This window comes from Rutidosis leptorrhynchoides, chromosome 6 (genome assembly GCF_046630445.1).
Source record: "Rutidosis leptorrhynchoides isolate AG116_Rl617_1_P2 chromosome 6, CSIRO_AGI_Rlap_v1, whole genome shotgun sequence".
In the NCBI taxonomy this organism is placed as follows: domain Eukaryota; kingdom Viridiplantae; phylum Streptophyta; class Magnoliopsida; order Asterales; family Asteraceae; genus Rutidosis; species Rutidosis leptorrhynchoides.
In genome coordinates this window covers 131,276,756-131,299,765 of record NC_092338.1, presented here as the reverse complement: position 1 = coordinate 131,299,765, position 23,010 = coordinate 131,276,756, and the positions used below count along the sequence as shown (strand labels likewise).

General features: G+C 36.2%; 2 protein-coding genes across 2 annotated transcripts; one reads left to right on the top strand and one right to left on the bottom strand.

Annotated features, from left to right (window-relative positions):
- Positions 1–293: 293 nt before the first annotated feature.
- On the bottom strand, positions 294–17,774 carry LOC139854078 (uncharacterized). The gene is made up of 3 exons (XM_071843402.1): positions 17,576–17,774; positions 1,212–1,423; positions 294–674 (listed from the first exon to the last, which is right to left on the bottom strand). The coding sequence occupies exons 1-3, from the start codon at positions 17,772–17,774 to the stop codon at positions 294–296; spliced, it is 792 nt and encodes a 263-aa protein (XP_071699503.1).
- Positions 17,775–20,372: 2,598 nt separating this feature from the next.
- LOC139854077 (uncharacterized) lies at positions 20,373–21,245 on the top strand. The gene is made up of 2 exons (XM_071843401.1): positions 20,373–20,761; positions 20,849–21,245. The coding sequence occupies exons 1-2, from the start codon at positions 20,373–20,375 to the stop codon at positions 21,243–21,245; spliced, it is 786 nt and encodes a 261-aa protein (XP_071699502.1).
- Positions 21,246–23,010: the final 1,765 nt, after the last annotated feature.

The following is a 23,010-nucleotide window of genomic DNA, read 5'->3' as shown; positions in this document are numbered from 1 at the left end:
TGAGTGAGTAAAAAGTATTGATATGTCAGTTATTAGAGTGTAGTGTGCAATGGTTGTAACTGGTCTAATAGATTAAAGATAGTATCTTGAGCAGCCCCCCACCCCCCGGTCAAGATTAAAGGAGTAATAGAAAATAAAGTACTTGGATTTAGATAGGGACGGTTTTGTAGTTTTTACTCTAAACTAAATATTCTAGTACTCGTAAATTAGCTTGCATAATTATATTGGGCTTTAAAGCTCTAACGAGCAACAAAATCACACTAACCCAATCGCCCATGAAAAAGGATTTACATCTAATCTTCTAAACCAGCCACATCCCTTAGCACCCATCCAATTACATAAGCAGCAACACCAGCAATTGCACCATTGAAGAGGGTCCCACCAACCGATACCGCGTAATTCTGTCCTGCGATCTTCGCCTTAGCGATACCGAGGGCTGCCAGGGCGAGGGCGGATAAAACGCAAGCGCCAACGAACTTGTGAGTGTCGTTTTGTGTGAAAGGAATGAGGATGATGAATGCAAGGATGGGAGCACTGCCGAACACTATAAACGCCCCAAACGTGATAAGACCTTTCTTCCATGGCTTTTCACCATCGTCCGGTGAAAGCGTTCCGTTTTGAACCATCTTTTCATCCACCATAATGTGGCCATATCTTGCAAAGATGTTCACAACCTTTGACAACAACATAAATTGTATTGTAAATAATCATAAATGATAATGATAGATCATAAAATTTGATAAATTCATAAGACAATACAGTAATACACTACTTAATACATGATATATTATGCATTAGTTAAATTGTATAATACATGTAGTACTTATGGTGAATTAATCAAATTCAATCATGAAACTATACTAAAAAGCTCTTGATATAATTCTAATAAATTGTACCTAGTGGAAAATGCAAATATATACTTCGTAATTGTTTGTAAGAATGTAACAATTAAATAATTGTAACCCCTGTTGCATATCTATTCTATCGCCTATTATTAGGTTTTAATTAACAGGTACACTAATTAAATATTCATTTTCTTAAATATATATTATATATAAAAATAATAAGATAATCATGTAAGGAAAAAAAAAAAATGAAGGGCGAAACTGAAAAGTTAATAAAAAATACATGATATTTTTTCAAACTGCGTATTTTTTTTTAATCTAAAGACTATAAAGTTGAGAGGACGGAATACAACTTCAAAAGAGTACCGTGGTTGCATCCTCAATATTCATGCCAAGATCTTGATACCGGTCAAGTAATTCTTGTTCTTGGGTCCGCCTACGGTTCGTAACCTCCCATTCGGTCACTAGCCGCTCTTTAGCCGCAACATCTCGCTCGGTGTTACTCGAAACATAATCTCCAAACCCCATTGATATCCCATCAGCCACCAAATTAGCAAACCCCAAAACTAACACATCAACTGCATGCATGCAATCACCACATATATATAATATATTCATGTAATTACCCTCAACCACTAAAAAAGTAAACAAGTAATTAATGTTGCTACATCTTGTTTTGTTCAACTATTTTACTGGTGATCATTTAAGATACCCTACAAATAAAGATTATTTTTATGACACTTTCATTACTTTTTACGCCACATGTATATAGATTAATTATGCGTAAATTGACATTTGACATGTTTTGACCCCAACAAGTGTCACAAAATTAAAAGCGTAAAAAAAAAAAATGTTAAAATCTGAAGTGTGAAAATATATAGTCAAAATTTTTTTAAATGAAAATGACTTATTTTTGACGATTTTACGTGTCAAACTTTGTTACAGTTACAAATATAGAAAATATGTCAAATTATTCACGTTTTAAGGCGTTAAACATAAAGTAATTAAGTGTCACAAATAAAACTTTTTGTAGTGATATGTGGCTAGTAAGTTTTAAAACTATTAGACCTTTTTGGGATGGTTTACACGTAAATACTAACATTGAAGAGAAAAATCATCTTATAAAGCATTGTGCGAGAAGTGGGCAAAAAATAAAGTTTAGTCAACTCAACCGCAAAACATCTTCCACCTCCAAAATGTCCGGTAACATTTCTAAGGCATCATCAAAACCTAAAGAAGACAATGAGAGTCTACTCTCCACCAAGAGATCGTGCAGCACCAATGACACAACAGAATACGGGAGAGGTATCGGTATCCGCTGGGAGCCCGATCTCTGAGTTTCCATCCTATCATTCGTATGTAAGTCTTTAAATGAGTTGCATTTCTTTAAATATTCGTGGGTTGGGTCAAACTGATAAAATCAATTGGCTCAAACAAATTTGCCTTAAAGAAAATCCGGTCATCCTTGAACTACAAGAAACAAAATGTGGTCAATCAAATGACTCTTTAATTGAATCCTTTTGGTACAACTCAAACCTAAAATTTATACAAAAAGACGCAACATGGGCTTCAGGGGGATTATTATTAATTTGGGATTCGTCCACTTTTTTATTTGACTGTGCAATTGAGGGGGAATTTTTTATCGCGATCAAGGGAAAATGGGCGGGGTATGGGTCCGATATGGCTTTTATAAATGTATATGGTCCACATACACATATAAAAAAATTGAGATTTTGGTCCGAACTTTCAAAACTAATTGATTCCATAGATGTTCCCCACATCATCTTTGGCGACTTTAATGAGGTTAGAACCAAATCCGAACGCTTAAATTGCTACTTCAAACAAACTTGGGCTGATAACTTCAACAACTTCATAAATAACGCTAACTTAATTGAAATCCCATTAGGCGGAAAGAAATTCACACGCATTTGTCTCAATACTCTAAAATTTAGCAAACTTGATAGATTCCTTATTTCCGAAAACATCCTTAGCATTTGGCCAGATATTTCCTCAAAAACCCTCGAGCGTGACCTTTCAGACCATTGCCCAATCATATTAAAAAACTCCTTCACCGACTTTGGACCGAAACTGTAGTGACCCGAACTTTTCAATGTTTATATATATATTATGAAATTAATATTTACATGATTAAGTGTTTCCAACATGTTAAGCAATCAAACTTGTTAAGACTTGATTAATTGAAATAGGTTTCATATAGACAATTGACCACCCAAGTTGACCGGTGATTCACGAACGTTAAAACTTGTAAAAACTATACGATGACATATATATGGTTATATATATAGTTAACATGATTTTATTATAAGTATGTATCTCATTAGGTATTTTAACAATGAGTTATATACATAAAAATGAGACTATTAATTTAAGAAACTCGAAAACGATATATATAACGATTATCGTTATAACAACGTCTTACTAGGTACATATGAATCATATTAAGATATTGATACACTTGGTTAATTATGTTAAATGATAAGTAAATATATTATTAAGTGTATTAATAATGAAATACATATGTAAAAATAAGACTACTAACTTAATGATTTCGAAACGAGACATATATGTAACGATTATCGTTGTAACGACATTTAACTGTATATATATCATACTAAGATATATTATATATCATGATATCATGATAATATAACAATTTAACATCTCATTTGTTATAATAAACAATAGGTTAACAACATTCAACAAGATCGTTAACCTAAAGGTTTCAAAACAACATTTACATGTAACGACTAACGATGACTTAACGACTCAGTTAAAATGTATATACATGTAGTGTTTTAATATGTATTCATACACTTTTGAAAGACTTCAAGACACTTATCAAAATACTTCTACTTAACAAAAATGCTTACAATTACATCCTCGTTCAGTTTCATCAACAATTCTACTCGTATGCACCCGTATTCGTACTCGTACAATACACAGCTTTTAGATGTATGTCCTATTGGTATATACACTCTAATGATCAGCTCTTAGCAGCCCATGTGAGTCACCTAACACATGTGGGAACCATCATTTGGCAACTAGCATGAAATATCTCATAAAATTACAAAAATATGAGTAATCATTCATGACTTATTTACATGAAAACAAAATTACATATCCTTTATATCTAATCCATACACCAACGACCAAAAACACCTAAAAACACTTTCATTCTTCAATTTTCTTCATCTAATTGATCTCTCTCAAGTTCTATCTTCAAGTTCTAAATGTTCTTCATAAATTCTACAAGTTCTAGTTTCATAAAATCAAGAATACTTCCAAGTTTGCTAGCTTACTTCCAATCTTGTAGAGTGATCATCCAACCTCAAGAAATCTTTCTTATTTACAGTAAGATATCTTTCTAATACAAGAACTTTCAAGCCATCCAAGGATCCTTTGAAGCTAGATCCATTTTCCTCATTTTCAGTAGCTTTATCCAGAAAACTTGAGGTTCGTAAATCGACCAGTGGAGAAGTCTTACTTCCCGACGAAGTAAAAAAAAATCTGTGAAAGTGAGTTATAGTCCCACTTTTAAAATCTAATATTTTTGGGATGAGAATACATGCAGGTTTTATAAATGATTTACAAAATAGACACAAGTACGTGAAACTACATTCTATGGTTGAATTATCAAAATCGAATATGCCCCTTTTTATTAAGTCTGGTAATCTAAGAATTAGGGAACAGACACCCTAATTGACGCGCATCCTAAAGATAGATCTATCGGGCCCAACAAGCCCCATCCAAAGTACCAGATGCTTTAGTACTTCGAAATTTATATCATGTCCGAAGGAGGTTCCCGGAATGATGGGGATATTCTTATATATGCATCTTGTTAATGTCGGTTACCAGGTGTTCACCATATGAATGATTTTTATCTCTATGTATGGGATGCATATTGAAATATGAAATCTTGTGGTCTATTGTTACGATTTGATATATATAGGTTAAACCTATAACTCACCAACATTTTTGTTGACGTTTAAAGCATGTTTATTCTCAGGTGAATACTAAGAGCTTCCGCTGTTGCATACTAAAATAAGGACAAGATTTGGAGTCCATGTTTGTATGATATTGTGTAAAAACTGCATTCAAGAAACTGATTTCGATGTAACATATTTGTATTGTAAACCATTATGTAATGGTCGTGTGTAAACAGGATATTTTAGATTATCATTATTTGATAATCTACGTAAAGCTTTTTAAACCTTTATTTATGAAATAAAAGTTATGGTTTGTTTTAAAAATGAATGCAGTCTTTGAAAAACGTCTCATATAGAGGTCAAAACCTCGCAACGAAATCAATTAATATGGAACGTTTTTAATCAATAAGAACGGGACATTTCAGTTGGTATCCGAGCGTTGGTCTTAGAGAACCAGAAAATTTGCATTAGTGTGTCTTATCGAGTTTGTTAGGATGCATTAGTGAGTCTGGACTTCGACCGTGTTTTCTTTAAAAATGATTGCTTAAAATTTTTGTTGGAAACTATATATTATTAACATGTATATATTATGTGATATATTAATCTCTTAACATGTTTGATATTGTGTGATAGATGTCTACCTCTAGCACAAATCCCATTGACTCACCTAATAATAACGAAGAGTCGAATATATATTGGACTGATTCACAAGTTCCCGAAGAAGAACCGGAAGAAGAATCAGAACCGGAAGAAGAATCAGAATCGGAAGAGGAGGAAATAGAACCGGTGGGGGAAATAATAAAACGATTAAGTAAAAGAAAATCCTCAACCAACCGACCAAGGTTTATTATGGTCAATGGTGTTTCCGCCAAGGAAGCAAAATATTGGGAGGATTACCAATTCTTCGATGAATCGGATTCCGACGAGAATTCCGATGATGTTATAGAAATTACCCCAACTGAATTTAAAAAGGCAAAAGAAAATAATAAGGGAAAGGGCATAAAAATAGAGAAATCTAATTCCAACCCCGATGAACTTTATATGTATCGTCAACCCCTGAAGTCCTTAAGTTGTAACAATGACACAGGAACCTCTAAAACACCAGGTTTTTCTAAACCAATGTGGAAAACGATGGCTCGTATTAGGGGAACATCATATATCCCTAGAAACTTGGCAAAACGAACCAAAACCGAAGAAAAAGAAACGAGCGAGTCGGATTAAGATAGTTGTATTCGTGTGGTGTAATATATGTAATATAGTGTGCTTATGCTTTATGTTATATGTAAAAATTGCTTGTATTAATAAGTATTTTTTTTTATGAATCTAACTCTTGTCTATTTTACAGTATAAAAATACAAAATGGATAGACAACCCAATATTTTAAGAGACCTACCCGGAGACATGATTGATGAAATATTGTCTAGAGTCGGTCAGAATTCCTCGGTACAACTACTTAAGGCGAGATCAGTTTGTAAGACATTCGAAGAACGTTCCAAGAATGCCTTGGTTTATAAAAGGCTTTCGTTCGAAAGATGGGGGATATCACATTGGGAAATCCATAAGTTACGATGTGTTTACTTTGACGCATATATTGCGGGGAACCCAAATGCTATTTTATGCAACGGGTTAAGAAATTATTTTGACTCAATGTATCCGAATATAGGACTTCGTGATTTAGAAAAAGCGGCTAACATGCAACATAAAGAAGCATGTTATGCTTACGGGTTAGTAATGTTCGCTTCTCACCAAAGTGAGAAAAAGAACATTGGGCTACAACTATTAAACAAAATGTTCCCACAAGTGACAGAGTCGGTAATTGGGGTAAGAAATGAGGTTTTTAGGTTGTTACGGGACTGTTGGTCATTACGTAACCTTCATCCTTTTGATGACGTTACAACATGTTGTCTTACTATCGGTCACAATGGTTATGTTCCACAAGACCAAGGATGGGAAGTAGTCCTAGTAAAACCAGAATGCATGACTTATTTCTGGACGTATGAATTACGTGTCTTTATTGCCTTTGCTGAACGACTTGCGTACTAGCTAGAATTATCTTCACAACTATCTTGTATCAAAGTTATTGTGTGCTATATTTCATGCTTTATGTAAAATAAGCGGTATTGTAAATTTGTAAAATATTGTATAAAAGTTTGAACGCGAAATATTATTATAATCAGTTTTTCATATAGAATTGTAGTAGTTGAATTGTATATTAGCTACTAAGTATGAACTTAATGGGTAGGTACTACCCGAATTTAAACTTATAAAACGCTAATATGAAGAAAAAGCTTTTATAAATGAGTTCATATTATGCTACGAAATACTATTAACTACTCTTAATATTCTGTATGATTAACTTGTTCCATTTGACTATTTTGAAGGAAATGGCACCGACTACTCGACACACCGTGAATATGAATGAAGAGGAATTCCGTACTTTTCTAGCTTCAAACATAGCCGCAGTACAGGCTGCGCTATATACCAACAATAACCTTGGATCTAGCAGTACAGGAAATCGTGTAGGATGCACCTACAAAGAATTCACTGCCTGCAAACCTTTGGAATTTGATGGAACCGAAGGACCGATCTGATTGAAAAGGTGGACCGAGAAGGTCGAATCGGTGTTTGCCATAAGTAAGTGTACTGAAGAGGACAAAGTGAAGTACGCTACGCATACCTTCACAGGTTCTGCGTTAACATGGTGGAATACCTATCTAGAGCAAGTGGGACAAGATGATGCGTACGCACTACCGTGGTCAGCATTCAAGCACTTGATGAACGAGAAGTACCGTCCCAGAACCGAGGTCAATAAGCTCAAGACAGAACTTAGAGGGTTACGAATCCAAGGATTTGATATTACCACGTACGAAAGACGATTCACAGAATTGTGCCTATTGTGTCCGGGAGCGTTCGAAGATGAGGAAGAGAAGATCGACGCGTTTGTGAAAGGATTACCGGAAAGAATCCAAGAAGATATAAGTTCACACGAGCCCGCCTCCATACAACAGGCATGTAGAGTGGCTCACAAACTAGTGAACCAGATTGAGGAAAGAATTAAAGAACAGATGGCTGAAGAGGCCAATGTGAAGCAAGTCAAAAGAAAGTGGGAGGAAAACGGTGATAAGAATCACCAATACAACAACAACAGCAATTACAATAATAATCGCAACAATTATCCCAATAATCGCAACATCAATCGCAACTACAACAAACGGCCCAACAACAACAACGACGACGACGACGACGACGACGACGATGACGACGACGACGACGACGACGATGACGACGACGACGACGACGACGACGACGATGACGACGACGACGACGACGACAACAACAACAACAACAACAACAACAACAACAACAACAACAACAACAACAACAATCATCCCAACAACAATAACAACCACAAAAATAACAACAATCAGAAGCAGCTATGCCAAAGGTGTGAAAAGTATCACTCGGGGTTCTGCACCAAATTTTGCAACAAGTGTAAAAGAAATGGTCATAGCGCGGCGAAGTGTGAGGTCTACGGACCAGGGGTTAACAGAACGAAAGGAACAAATGGTGTCGAAACGAGTAATGGCGGAGCAAGTAGTGTCGGAGCAAGTTATGCCAATGTAGTTTGTTATAAATGTGGAAAACCGGGCCACATTATTAGAAATTGCCCGAACCAGGAGAACACGAATGGACAAGGCCGCGGAAGAGTTTTCAATATTAATGCGGCAGAGGCACAGGAAGACTTGGAGCTTGTTACGGGTACGTTTCTTATTGACAATAAATCTGCTTACGTTTTATTTTATTCGGGTGCGGATAGAAGCTATATGAGTAGAGATTTTTGTGCTAAATTAAGTTGTCCATTGATGTCGTTGGATAGTAAATTTTTACTCGAATTACCAAATGATAAATTAATTTCAACAGATAATATATGCCGAAATCGAGAAATTAAACTGGGTAGCAAAATATTTAAGATTGATTTGATACCAGTAGAGTTAGGGAGTTTTGATGTAATAGTTGGCATGGACTGGCTGAAGAAGGAGAAAGCAGAGATCGTATGTTATAAAAATGTAATTCGCATTGTACGAGAAGAAGGAGAACCCTTAATCGTGTACGGAGAAAAGGGCAACATGAAGCTACATCTTATTAGTAATTTGAAGGCACAAAAACTAATAAGAAAAGGTTGCTATGCTGTTCTAGCACACGTCGAGAAAGTACAAACTGAAGAAAAGAGCATCAATGATGTTCCCATCGCAAAAGAATTTCCCGATGTATTTCCGAAAGAATTACCGGGACTACCTCCACATCGATCTGTTGAATTTCAAATAGATCTTGTACCAGGAGCTGCACCAATAGCTCGTCCTCCTTATAGACTCGCACCCAGCGAGATGAAAGAACTGCAAAGCCAACTGCAAGAACTATTAGAACGTGGTTTTATTCGACCAAGCACATCACCATGGGGAGCTCCTGTTTTGTTTGTCAAGAAGAAGGATGGTACATTTAGGTTGTGTATTGACTACAGAGAGTTGAACAAACTTACCATCAAAAACCGTTATCCACTGCCGAGAATTGACGACTTATTTGATCAACTACAAGGCTCGCGGTTTATTCAAAGATTGATTTACGTTCTGGATATCATCAAATGCGAGTAAAGGAGGATGATATTCCGAAAACTGCTTTTAGGACGCGTTATGGTCATTACGAGTTTATGGTTATGCCATTTAGATTGACTAACACACCAGCTGTGTTTATGGACCTTATGAACCGAGTGTGTGTTCCATATCTTGACAAGTTTGTCATTGTTTTCATCGATGACATACTTATTTACTCAAAGAATGATCAAGAGCACGAAGAACATTTGAGAAAAGTGCTAGAAGTATTGAGGAAAGAAAAACTGTACGCTAAGTTTTCAAAGTGTGCATTTTGGTTGGAAGAAGTTCAATTCCTCGGTCACATAGTGAACAAAGAAGGTATCCAGGTGGACCCGGCAAAGATCGAAACCGTTGAAAAGTGGGAAACCCCAAAAACTCCGAAGCATATACGTCAATTTTTAGGATTGGCTGGTTACTACAGAAGATTCATCCAAGATTTCTCCAAAATAGCAAAACCCTTGACTGCATTAATGCATAAAGGGAAGAAATTTGAATAAAAGGATGAACAAGAGAAGGCGTTTCAATTATTGAATAAAAAGCTAACTACGGCACCTATAGTGTCATTGCCTGAAGGGAATGATGATTTTGTGATTTATTGTGACGCATCAAAGCAAGGTCTCGGTTGTGTATTAATGCAACGGACGAAGGTGATTTCTTATGCGTCTAGACAATTGAAGATTCACGAGCAAAATTATACGACGCATGATTTGGAATTAGGCGCGGTTGTTTTTGCATTAAAGACTTGGAGGCACTACTTATATGGGGTCAAAAGTATCATATATACCGACCACAAAAGTCTTCAACACATATTTAATCAGAAACAACTGAATATGAGGCAGCGTAGGTGGATTGAATTGTTGAATGATTACGACTTTGAGATTCGTTACCACCTGGGGAAGGCAAATGTGGTAGCCGACGCCTTGAGCAGAAAGGACAGAGAACCCATTCGAGTAAAATCTATGAATATAATGATTCACACTAACCTTACTACTCAAATAAAGGAGGCGCAATAAGGAGTTTTAAAAGAGGGAAACTTAAAGGATGAAATACCCAAAGGATCGGAGAAGCATCTTAATATTCAGGAAGACGGAATCCGGTATAGGACTGAAAGAATTTGGGTACCAAAATTTGGAGATATGAGAGAAATGGTACTTAGAGAAGCTCATAAAACCAGATACTCAATACATCCTGGAACGGGGAAGATGTACAAGGATCTCAAGAAACATTTTTGGTGGCCGGGTATGAAAGCCGATGTTTCTAAATACGTAAGAGAATGTTTGACGTGTTCTAAGGTCAAAGTTGAGCATCAGAAACCATCAGGTCTACTTCAACAACCTGAAATCCCGGAATGGAAATGGGAAAACATTACCATGGATTTCATCCCTAAATTGCCAAGGACTGCAAGTGGTTTTGATACTATTTGGGTAATAGTTGATCGTCTTACCAAATCAGCACACTTCCTGCCAATAAGAGAAGATGACAAGATGGAGAAGTTAGCACGACTGTATTTGAAGGAAGTCGTCTCCAGACATGGAATACCAATCTCTATTATCTCTGATAGGGATGGCAGATTTATTTCAAGATTCTGGCAGACATTACAGCAAGCATTAGGAACTCGTCTAGACATGAGTACTGCCTATCATCTACAAACTGATGGGCAGAGCGAAAGGACGATACAAACACTTGAAGACATGCTACGAGCATGTGTTATTGATTTCGGAAACAGTTGGGATCGACATCTACCGTTAGCAGAATTTTCCTACAACAACAGCTACCATTCAAGCATTGAGATGGCGCAGTTTGAAGCACTTTATGGTAGGAAGTGCAGGTCTCCGATTTGTTGGAGTAAAGTGGGGGATAGACAGATTACGGGTCCGGAGATAATACAAGAAACTACCGAGAAAATCATCCAAATTCAACAACGATTGAAAACCGCCTAAAGTCGACAAAAGAGCTACGCCGACATTAAAAGAAAAGATATAGAATTTGAAATTGGAGAGATGTTCATGCTTAAGGTTTCACCTTGGAAAGGCGTTGTTCGATTTGGTAAACGGGGGAAACTAAATCCAAGGTACATTGGACCATTCAAGATTATAGATCATGCTGGACCAGTAGCTTACCAACCGGAGCTACCTCAACAACTCGCGGCTATACATAACACTTTCCACGTCTCAAATTTAAAGAAATGTTTTGCTAAAGAAGATCTCACTATTCCGTTGGACGAAATCCAAATCAATGAAAAACTACAATTCATTGAAGAACCCGTCAAAATAATGGATCGTGAGGTTAAGAGACTTAAACAAAACAAGATACCGATTGTTAAGGTTCGATGGAATGCTCGTAGAGGACCCGAGTTCACCTGGGAATGAGAAGATCAGATGAAGAAGAAATACCCGCACTTATTTCCAGAAGATACGTCAACACCTCCTACTGCTTGAAATTTCGGGACGAAATTTATTTAACGGGTAGGTACTGTAGTGACCCGAACTTTTCCATGTTTATATATATATTATGAAATTAATATTTACATGATTAAGTGTTTCCAACATGTTAAGCAATCAAACTTGTTAAGACTTGATTAATTGAAATAGGTTTCATATAGACAATTGACCACCCAAGTTGACCGGTGATTCACGAACGTTAAAACTTGTAAAAACTATACGATGACATATATATGGTTATATATATAGTTAACATGATTTTATTATAAGTATGTATCTCATTAGGTATTTTAACAATGAGTTATATACATAAAAATGAGACTATTAATTTAAGAAACTCGAAAACGATATATATAACGATTATCGTTATAACAACGTCTTACTAGGTACATATGAATCATATTAAGATATTGATACACTTGGTTAATTATGTTAAATGATAAGTAAATATATTATTAAGTGTATTAATAATGAAATACATATGTAAAAATAAGACTACTAACTTAATGATTTCGAAACGAGACATATATGTAACGATTATCGTTGTAACGACATTTAACTGTATATATATCATACTAAGATATATTATATATCATGATATCTTGATAATATAACAATTTAACATCTCATTTGTTATAATAAACAATAGGTTAACAACATTCAACAAGATCGTTAACCTAAAGGTTTCAAAACAACATTTACATGTAACGACTAACGATGACTTAACGACTCAGTTAAAATGTATATACATGTAGTGTTTTAATATGTATTCATACACTTTTGAAAGACTTCAAGACACTTATCAAAATACTTCTACTTAACAAAAATGCTTACAATTACATCCTCGTTCAGTTTCATCAACAATTCTACTCGTATGCACCCGTATTCGTACTCGTACAATACACAGCTTTTAGATGTATGTACTATTGGTATATACAATCTAATGATCAGCTCTTAGAAGCCCATGTGAGTCACCTAACACATGTGGGAACCATCATTTGGCAACTAGCATGAAATATCTCATAAAATTACAAAAATATGAGTAATCATTCATGACTTATTTACATGAAAACAAAATTACATATCCTTTATATCTAATCCATACACCAACGACCAAAAACACCTAAAAACACTTTCATTCTTCAATTTTCTTCATCTAATTGATCTCTCTCAAGTTCTATCTTCAAGTTCTAAGTGTTCTTCATAAATTCTACAAGTTCTAGTTTCATAAAATCAAGAATACTTCCAAGTTTGCTAGCTTACTTCCAATCTTGTAGAGTGATCATCCAACCTCAAGAAATCTTTCTTATTTACAGTAAGATATCTTTCTAATACAAGAACTTTCAAGCCATCCAAGGATCCTTTGAAGCTAGATCCATTTTCCTCATTTTCAGTAGCTTTATCCAGAAAACTTGAGGTTCGTAAATCGACCAGTGGAGAAGTCTTACTTCCCGACGAAGTAAAAAAAAATCTGTAAAAGTGAGTTATAGTCCCACTTTTAAAATCTAATATTTTTGGGATGAGAATACATGCAGGTTTTATAAATGATTTACAAAATAGACACAAGTACGTGAAACTACATTCTATGGTTGAATTATCGAAATCGAATATGCCCCTTTTTATTAAGTCTGGTAATCTAAGAATTAGGGAACAGACACCCTAATTGACGCGAATCCTAAAGATAGATCTATCGGGCCCAACAAGCCCCATCCAAAGTACCAGATGCTTTAGTACTTCAAAATTTATATCATGTCCGAAGGAGGTTCTCGGAATGATGGGGATATTCTTATATATGCATCTTGTTAATGTCGGTTACCAGGTGTTCACCATATGAATAATTTTTATCTCTATGTATGGGATGTATATTGAAATATGAAATCTTGTGGTCTATTGTTACGATTTGATATATATAGGTTAAACCTATAACTCACCAACATTTTTGTTGACGTTTAAAGCATGTTTATTCTCAGGTGAATACTAAGAGCTTCCGCTGTTGCATACTAAAATAAGGACAAGATTTGGAGTCCATGTTTGTATGATATTGTGTAAAAACTGCATTCAAGAAACTGATTTCGATGTAACATATTTGTATTGTAAACCATTATGTAATGGTCGTGTGTAAACAGGATATTTTAGATTATCATTATTTGATAATCTACGTAAAGCTTTTTAAACCTTTATTTATGAAATAAAAGTTATGGTTTGTTTTAAAAATGAATGCAGTCTTTGAAAAACGTCTCATATAGAGGTCAAAACCTCGCAACGAAATCAATTAATATGGAACGTTTTTAATCAATAAGAACGGGACATTTCAGAAACCCACCCGTGTCTTCAACTCTTGGTTAAAATTAAAAAATGCCGATGACATCATTAAAAACTCATGGCAACTTCCTGTTAACGGAAACCGACCTGACTGCATCTTTCGTAATAAACTAAAAAACGTAAAACTCGAACTTAAAAAGTGTAGTCTTCAACTTAGCAACCTCGACTCCGAAATTAAAGCTCACTTAGACGCCTCTAACGAATGGGAAAAAATTGCAGAAACCAGGCAATTAACTGAATCCGAACATAAAAACTGGGTTAATGATAAAATTCAACACATCGAAAAAGAAAAAAAGAAAACCAACATGCTAAAACAAAAAGCCCGTATTAAATGGAATCTTGAAGGAGATGAAAATTCAAAATATTTCCATAATTTCATCAAAAGACGAACAAATAAAAATAATATACGTGGTATCTCCTTAAACGGTACATGGTCCGAGAACCCACACATAATCAAAAATGAGGCGTTAAAATACTTCGAGACATTATTCAAATCCAAAAAACGCAAAGGTAATTGTCCATTCGAAAACGAGCCTAATCATAATTATATAAACGATACCGACAATCTCATACTTGAAGCCCGATTTGCTGAAAATGAAGTGCGGGATGCACTCCTTGACTGCGACAGCTCTAAAGCTCCTGGTCCAGATGGCTTCAATATGAAATTTTTCAAAAAATATTGGTGGTTGATAAAAGAGGATCTCATTAAAGCTCTCGACTGGTTTTGGACCAATTCCGAAATCTCTAAGGGCTGCAATGCTTCCTTCTTCACACTAATCCCCAAAAAATCCAATCCTATCGGTTTTAACGAATATCGTCCTATCTGCCTAATCGGAAGCTACTACAAAATACTCACAAAAATCCTGTCCAATAGACTTTCAAAAGTTATCCACAAAATTATTGGAATAGAACAGACCGCCTTCCTCAAAGGTAGATATATCCTTGACAATGTCCTTATAGCAAACGAACTAATTGATGAACTAAAAAGAAAAAAACAAAAGGGTCTCATATTCAAAGTGGATTTCGAAAAGGCATTCGATTGCATCGAGTGGGATTTCCTTTTTGATACCATGAAAAGTATGGGATTCGGCCCCAAATGGATCAGTTTCATCCACGCATGCCTCTCCTCCTCTTCAATCTCCATCCTCATCAATGGTTCCCCGACCACGGAGTTCTCCCCTGGTAGAGGCATCCGCCAAGGTGACCCAATATCACCTTTCCTATTCATAATCGCGGCGGAAGGCCTCAACATTCTCGCCAAACGGGCCATTGCAAATGACCAATTTCGTGGTATTTGTGTCGGCCATGACAAGATTGTAGTATCTCATCTCCAATATGCGGATGATACAATCTTCTTTGGCGAATAGAGCAAACGTAATGCGAAAAACATATCTAAACTATTAAAATGCTTCGAAAACATATCTGGCCTAAAAGTAAATCTCAAAAAAAGCAATCTTTACGGGATTGGTGTCTCAAAAAATGACGTCGAGGAGATGGCCAAATATATCGATTGCTCGGCCGGATCAACACCCTTCACATACATTGGACTTCCGATTGGGGTCCCTTCCAATCGGGCTTCATCTTGGCAACCGATTATTGATAAGTTCGACAAACGTCTTTCCGACTGGAAAGCCAAGTCCATGTCATACGGCGGCCGCCTCACCTTAATTAAATCCGTCTTATCCAGTATACCTTTATACTACTTTTCCTTATTCCATGCACCCGTAAAAATAATCAACGTACTTGAATCAAAAAGAAGAAAATTTTTTTGGGGAGGTTCGGACACATAAAATAAAATAAACTGGATTAAATGGGAACACATCCTCTTACCTTACGACAAAGGCGGGTTGAACATCGGGTCTCTTTTCTGCAAAAATATTTCCCTACTATGTAAATGGTGGTGGCGATTTTATAATGAACAAAACGCACTGTGGACCAAAGTCATATCGAGCATTTACGGGGAGGGAGGGGGGGTTAATACTAATGTCTTCTCTAGAAATGTTTCAGGTACCACAATATGGAATGAAATCATCAAGGCCGGAAAAATTGCTGACAATCTTGGAGCTAATTTCACCACCTCAATAACAAAAAGAATAGGGAATGGCAACAACACCAAATTTTGGCTGGAAAAATGGTTCGGAACAGAAGCTCTTAGCAACCAATTCAGAAGACTCTACATGCTTGAATCAAATAAAAATGCATTAGTATCGGAACGCATTTCTTCCACCAATTCGCTCACTTTCGGAACTTGGAATTGGTCTCGTGAACCATACGGACGAACACTTAATGAACTATCGGAACTAAACAACCTGCTTTCTTCCATTAACCTTTCTGAAAAACCCGATACTTGGATATGGAACTTAGATAATTCCGGATTCTTCACTACAAAATCCCTCTCAACCATTTTAGGCAACCTCAAACTCGAAATACCTTCCAACACCTTCAATACGCCCAGAAACAAACTCATACCACAAAAGATTAACATCTTCATTTGGAGGATCTTACTTGGTAGAATCCCGACTAGAGTAGAATTAGATAAGCGAAGCATTGATCTCGATACCGTTCTTTGCCCACTCTGTAACTCACATGTCGAAACCATAGAACATATTCTACTCCAATGCACTTCAACCCAAACGATCTGGAACGCAATCTTATCTTGGTGGAATCTTTCCACAAACTCGCTTTCCAACCTCCAAGACATTACTTCAGCGGATCAAACATTCACCACATCATCCTCTGGTAAATACATTTGGCAAGCAACAAAATGGACCACAATTTACATATTATGGAAATACCGAAATGCCAAAGTATTTAGTAAGAAAGATTGGTGTCCTGCCACTATACTTTCCGAGATCCAAACACAATCATTTTCATGGATATCTAAAAGATCAAAGAAATCAACAATCGAATGGCATCAGTGGCTCATCAATCCCTCGTTCTACACATCCTTGAACACTCATAGCACGGGCATCGGCTAATTGGATACAAAGCTCTCGTACGGTCTCGAAACCGGTCATGAAGTCATGTCGTAGATCACACTATTCACTTGGTTAAATGGGCTGTAGTGGTCAACTTTGTCATCGCATCAGCGGTACTGTCTGGCCGCTCCAGCTCAGCTCGAATTCACTCAAGTGCCGCGGGGTTTAGTGTCTCTTCGTTCATGTTTTTATGATTCGAGGTTCATTTTTTTCTTTTTTATCCATATTTATGACACATCATAATGTATAGTTTATAGGGCTTTGTAAATATTCCATTTATCAATGAAAGTTTTACTTGCTTTTCAAAAAAAAAAAAAAAAAAAAAAAAATTGTTATCAGATATTTATAAAAAGTAAATTTGATTGTAGAAGTTAATAATTAAGTAACTAATACCAGAAGATAAACGGCCAGCGGATATGGAAGAAATGAGAGAAAAGGAAGTCACAATGGCGTCTAATCCTGCGTAAACAATGCTCTTCACAAGCTCCCCTTTCCACGGTTCTTTTGGCCTTTCTCCGACGCCGTTACTCTTCTCCGGCACCGCCGTGTCTTGGAATAAAGGTATGGTGGTCTCACGGTTGTTTCCGGCCATTTTGTTTCAGTGTTTTATACCAACTTTAAGTTTTTTCACGGTGGTAAATCTTATATATATGAGAAAAGGTGAAAGTTATACGGAGTAGTATAAAAAAGTGTAGTGATGTCGTGGCGGCATGCATGTTTAAATAGGTTTTACACGTGTTTGTATGCAGTTGTTTGTTGAATTTTATTGTCGGTCAATTTATTATACGGACACGTGGCGTCTGGCTATTGGTGTATTATGTTGGTGTTGGTTGCAAATGTCGATAAGTGCGTGTGGTGTGCACAAGTCTTCCTACCTCCTGACTTATTTGGAAACTTGGAACTTATATAAACATCGAGCACGATCAAATGGGGAAAAACTTTTATTTTTTTTCATTGAGTTCACTTGAAATTTAAGTTCGTGTATTTGAGCTTGACATTCGATTATAAGCATTAGAATTAAAACTAGAAAAATATCAAGAATAATTAACTTAGAATGAATGTTAATTAACGGGCTCAGTTAATACTTATACAAAAGATACAATATTTAATTTACCTAGCACAATGTCAATACAAGAGTACAAATTAAAATAATACAAACGTGAAAAGTGTTAGATAATAGTTCGGCCCAAGTCCGATATCGGACCCAAGCCCACATATCGGACTTGGGCCGAACTATTATCTAACAAAAAGCTTCCCAAGTCGGTTACTTTTATAATTTAAGATAGTCGATTAATGGCACCCCTTTTGTCCGATCTTTTTGTAAACGCATAGCTAATGATAAACTCACATTTTTTGAAAAGATTTATGGTTGGGTAAGGTAAAATTAAAGGGGGATGATTCTCACACACACTTTTTTGATCCTCACACACCTATTTTAACATTTTACTCTTCTAATAATACTCAATTGGTGTGTGAGGATCAAAAAAGTGTGTGTGAGAATCATCCCCCAAAATTAAAAGATATTTTTAACTGAACATATTAGATTTGAATAAAAAGGTAAAATTAAAAGATAATTTTAACCGACTCTATAGATTAGATTTGAATAAAAATGCAACTGTTTTCGATCAGGTTCATTGGGTTGATAATGATATTTTCACGCATTGGTGGTCCCGTTGTCTTTCGGGTCGAGTACAACGGGACCTCACCAACCTTACTAATCTTTTATCCAGTGGTGTTGTTAGATCTAATGACAGGGATGATTGTTTTTGGACTCTAAGCTCGGACGGAGTGTTCACAGTCAAGCATCTATCTTCACTTTTAGAACAAACTTCACTACATTATAGCCTTGTGATACCTCAAACTTTAAGCAAACAATTGAAACCTATCAAAGTCGAATTGTTTATTTGGAGGGTTAGGAGACATCAGATCCTCACCTGTGTTAAACTTGATAAGCGTGGATTAGATCTCGGTTCCATAAGATGTCCAATATGTGATGATAGCTTGGAATGTATAGATCATGCCATGTTCTCGTGCAAATTGGCTTCCGAGATATGGGATCGAATTTTTTACTGGTTGAAATTCGTTCGTCCTTCTTGTTTAACCTTGTCTAATGCATTCCTAGGAAAAGGGCACAACTTTGCATCGTCGTTGGGTAAGAATTTATGGCAAGTCATGGAATGGGTCACGGGGTATATGATCTGGAACTATAGGAACATGGCCGTTTTTACTACGAAGAATTCTCCAAGTGCTTCAATACTAAGCGAAATTCAATTAAAAAGCTACGAATGGATTTTTAATAGGGTCAAAAAAGTGAACATTGATTGGCATCTTTGGATCTCTATGATATCGGCAAAAAAGTCATGTTTTTATCCCAATATTAAGGCCCAGAAATGATAAAGTTCCAAACTTTATCGCCAAAATAATCGCTTTGTCGGTTAAAATTGAAGATCAAGTAATTACAAATACGATGCAAAAAGAATCAAGCGAAACGGAGATAAAACGAAGATTCTAGAGCGAAAACGGTGAAAGACAAGTTACGACCCCGGAAACCAAGTTACGATCTCGGGAACGAGCAAGACGATCCAAGCAAACAGCAGACCAGGAGCCCACACCGCCCTGCCACACCGGCTTTCAAGTGTGGCGCCGGCTTGCCATGATCACCCTGCACCGGGCATGGGAAACGGACTTGCAAACGGCTTGCCTGGCACCGGCCACCCACGCCGGTTTGTGGTGCCGGCTTGCCAGCCGTTTCCAGCCAAACTCAAGTCTATAAAAGGGGCCAATTGTCATCCAATTTTACACACACTTCAATTCACTTTTCTCTCTCTCTTTCTACAATAATTAGTCATACTTTCAAGGTCTTCGACTCCGAGCGGGAAAATTAGTACCCGGAGAAGAGCGCCGAAGATTGTATTAGGAGCGGTCTGGAGTTTGAAGTTGTCACTTTTGTATTTTCGGAACTCGTTTAATCTGTTGGTACTTCTATCCTTTGTCTTTATATAATGTCTTCCATTATTGCGATTTATGATATTGTTACCATGATTAGAGAGTAGTTATCTTTAGTGTATGTTATGATGTAGTTAGTTACAATGCCGAAATAATGTTATGGTTTGTGTATGTTGTTGAGATGCTTTCCGATTATGCTTTAAACTCAATCGCTTTTTCAACTAATATAATGCCTTGAGAAATAATGTTATGGTTCGGTAACTCTACTTCGTTTTGGGATGATGTTTGGGTCGGCAACAACAACATGCGTTCACTTTTTCCCAGATTATATCGTCTCGAAAACAGCCCTAACATTTCTGTGGCATCACTTCTTGCTGGATCAACTGTTGTTTCAGCCAGCATTGCTGGAACAGCTGCTACTGTTGCCGCTGAGATTTATGGTACAACACTTCCATGGCGAGCAGATTCAAGGGTTAAAGATTCTGATGCGGTTCAGTTTTCTGGTACAACGGATTTAATTCATACAGATTTTGGTTTAGATCGAAATTCTGGTACAGTTGATGGAATTGAAAGCGAGATTGGTTCGTACACATTGGATTGGATTAGGGAACCAACAGGAATAACAAAAGACGAGTTAATCAAGTCGTTGAAGAAACATGTCGTAATTCTCTTGTCCCAAAAAAGGTTGAGTTATTTGTATGGCGGGCTTTAAAAAAAAAGGTTGCCCGTGCGAATTGAGCCAGATATAAAAGGAATCGATCTTCACATGGTTCAGTGCCCGCTTTGTGATGACGACTTAGAATCGGTGGATCATTCATTGATTTTTTGTAGTCATGCACAAATGGTATGGGATCGTGTCTTCAAATGGGGGAATCGTGGTCATTTCCATAGTTTTACCATCAATGAAATTCTCAAGGATAGTTCTCTTGGTGCGTCTCATCTATGGCAAGCGGTTATTTGGATTAGCACTTATTTCATTTGGAAGAATCGGAACAACATGGTTTTTCAAGGAAAATCGTGGAATGCTTCGGTAGCGCTAAATGAAATTCAAGCTATTTCATTCGAATGGATATCGCAGAGAGCAAAACATACAACATCGATTGGCACACTTGGTTGACAAAACCGGATACTTATTTAGTCTAGTTTTCATGATGCGACCTTAGCATCATTCGTGTATTTTTCGAGTAATTGTTTATTATTTGTATCTTTCGTTGGGACGTTAGTCCGTCTCGTGTATTTTGTACTACGTTCTCGTGATTAAATATATTAATTGCCTTTCTAAAAAAATAAAAAAAAATAATATACTACTCCCTCGGTCCCAAATCTATTGTCTAGAAAAGCCGTTAGTGCCAGATGTCAAAATTTATCAACAGCATCAGAGAATGCTTTGCAATTGACCACCCTTCCTTCTATGATCTTTCTTTTGCTAATCCATTTCTTATTGTAAGCAATTTTTGCTTTTGCACCTTTAGGCGGATCATAGACCCCTTGATCTCTTGATTCGGCATCTTTGGTTCTTGCCATTTTCTGTACAAAAACACTTCAATTTGAATCAAAGTGAACGTACTAATGACTCAATTGTGTAATCAAGGCTTTTACAAACTTAGCTAACATAAGCACAAATGTGTTCTAGTGTTATCTTTCTTCACATTCTTTCCTTCTTTTGGCAAGAAAGTGTTTGCAAATATATGAACACATGTTTTCACAATGTTCATATAGCACAATGATTTACAAACTTAGTTATCATCAATACCTAGTGTTTTTATGTTAACGTTCTTTACATTTTCACCCTCTTTTAGTGACAATGCGTTTGCACTTTAGATTATTAGTGGTCTTCATAATGTTCACATGGATTCATGTTTTGTAAATTTGATTATCATCAACATAAGTGTTTTGATGTTACCAATTTCTACATTATTACTCTTTATTAGTGACAATGTTTTTGAATCATGTGAACAATGAACTTATGAAAACCTAATATAATTGTATGATGAACCCTAGAATTCAAAGTCTTAAATTGATGCAATGTTAATCATGATTTCAAAGGTTTTAGAGGTTTTCATGAACACAATTGATTATTAGCATCAATTTGACTAGGATTTTCAAATTAGGGTTTCTTCAAGCAAAGTTTGAAGAATTCATCATACCAACACAATTGAATCAAGGGGATTCATAGGTTAATCTTACCAAGACTGAAGATTAAGGATGAGAAGGAGCAGATTCGTCAGAGTGCGGTTGGAGATCTTGAGCCGTGGAGGGGAGGGAAATAAAAACAATTTTGAATAAAATACGGAATGAGGCAAAAACAAGGTTAAAAAGGCCCATCAGTACCCGTACGGTCGAACTACGGTCGACCGTAGGGTTGGCTGTGGAGAATTTCTGCGATTGATCCTGCGGTCTGTCGTGGTTTGACCGTGCAGCTTCGAATAGTGGACTTCATGTTCAATTCTTCACGTCGAGCGCGTTTTGGCAATTTTGTCGTTTCTATAGAATACTTGAGGACACGTTTTCTTTGCTTAACATTGTATGATCACATCCAACCGATGTTTCATCAACAATGACACGTATGCAGGCTTAAATATATATATATATATATATATATATATATATATATATATATATATATATATATATATATATATATATATATATACACACACACACACACACACGCGCGCATAAAGTATACACATGAAGCACATTGTCCTACAACTAGCATGAAATCCATTCAAGTAAGCATTTATTCCTAAGTTAAGCATAATCTTATTGAGAAAATCCTTTTAACCATTTAGAGGATGTGCAATTTTTGAAATAATGACACATATTAAGTTTTAAATACACAATCCTCTTTTCTTAAAGTTTGATCATTGATTCTCATTTAT

Coding starts and splice junctions, on each gene's coding strand:
- LOC139854078 (XM_071843402.1), bottom strand. CDS start 17,774: ATGGCCGGAAACAACCGTGAGACCACCATACCTTTATTCCAAGACACG. Junction 1,424..17,575: donor CGCTGGCCGTTTATCTTCTG/GTATTAGTTACT, acceptor GCATGCATGCAG/TTGATGTGTTAGTTTTGGGG. Junction 675..1,211: donor ATATTGAGGATGCAACCACG/GTACTCTTTTGA, acceptor TTGTTGTCAAAG/GTTGTGAACATCTTTGCAAG.
- LOC139854077 (XM_071843401.1), top strand. CDS start 20,373: ATGTTATGGTTCGGTAACTCTACTTCGTTTTGGGATGATGTTTGGGTC. Junction 20,762..20,848: donor ACAGGAATAACAAAAGACGA/GTTAATCAAGTC, acceptor TTAAAAAAAAAG/GTTGCCCGTGCGAATTGAGC.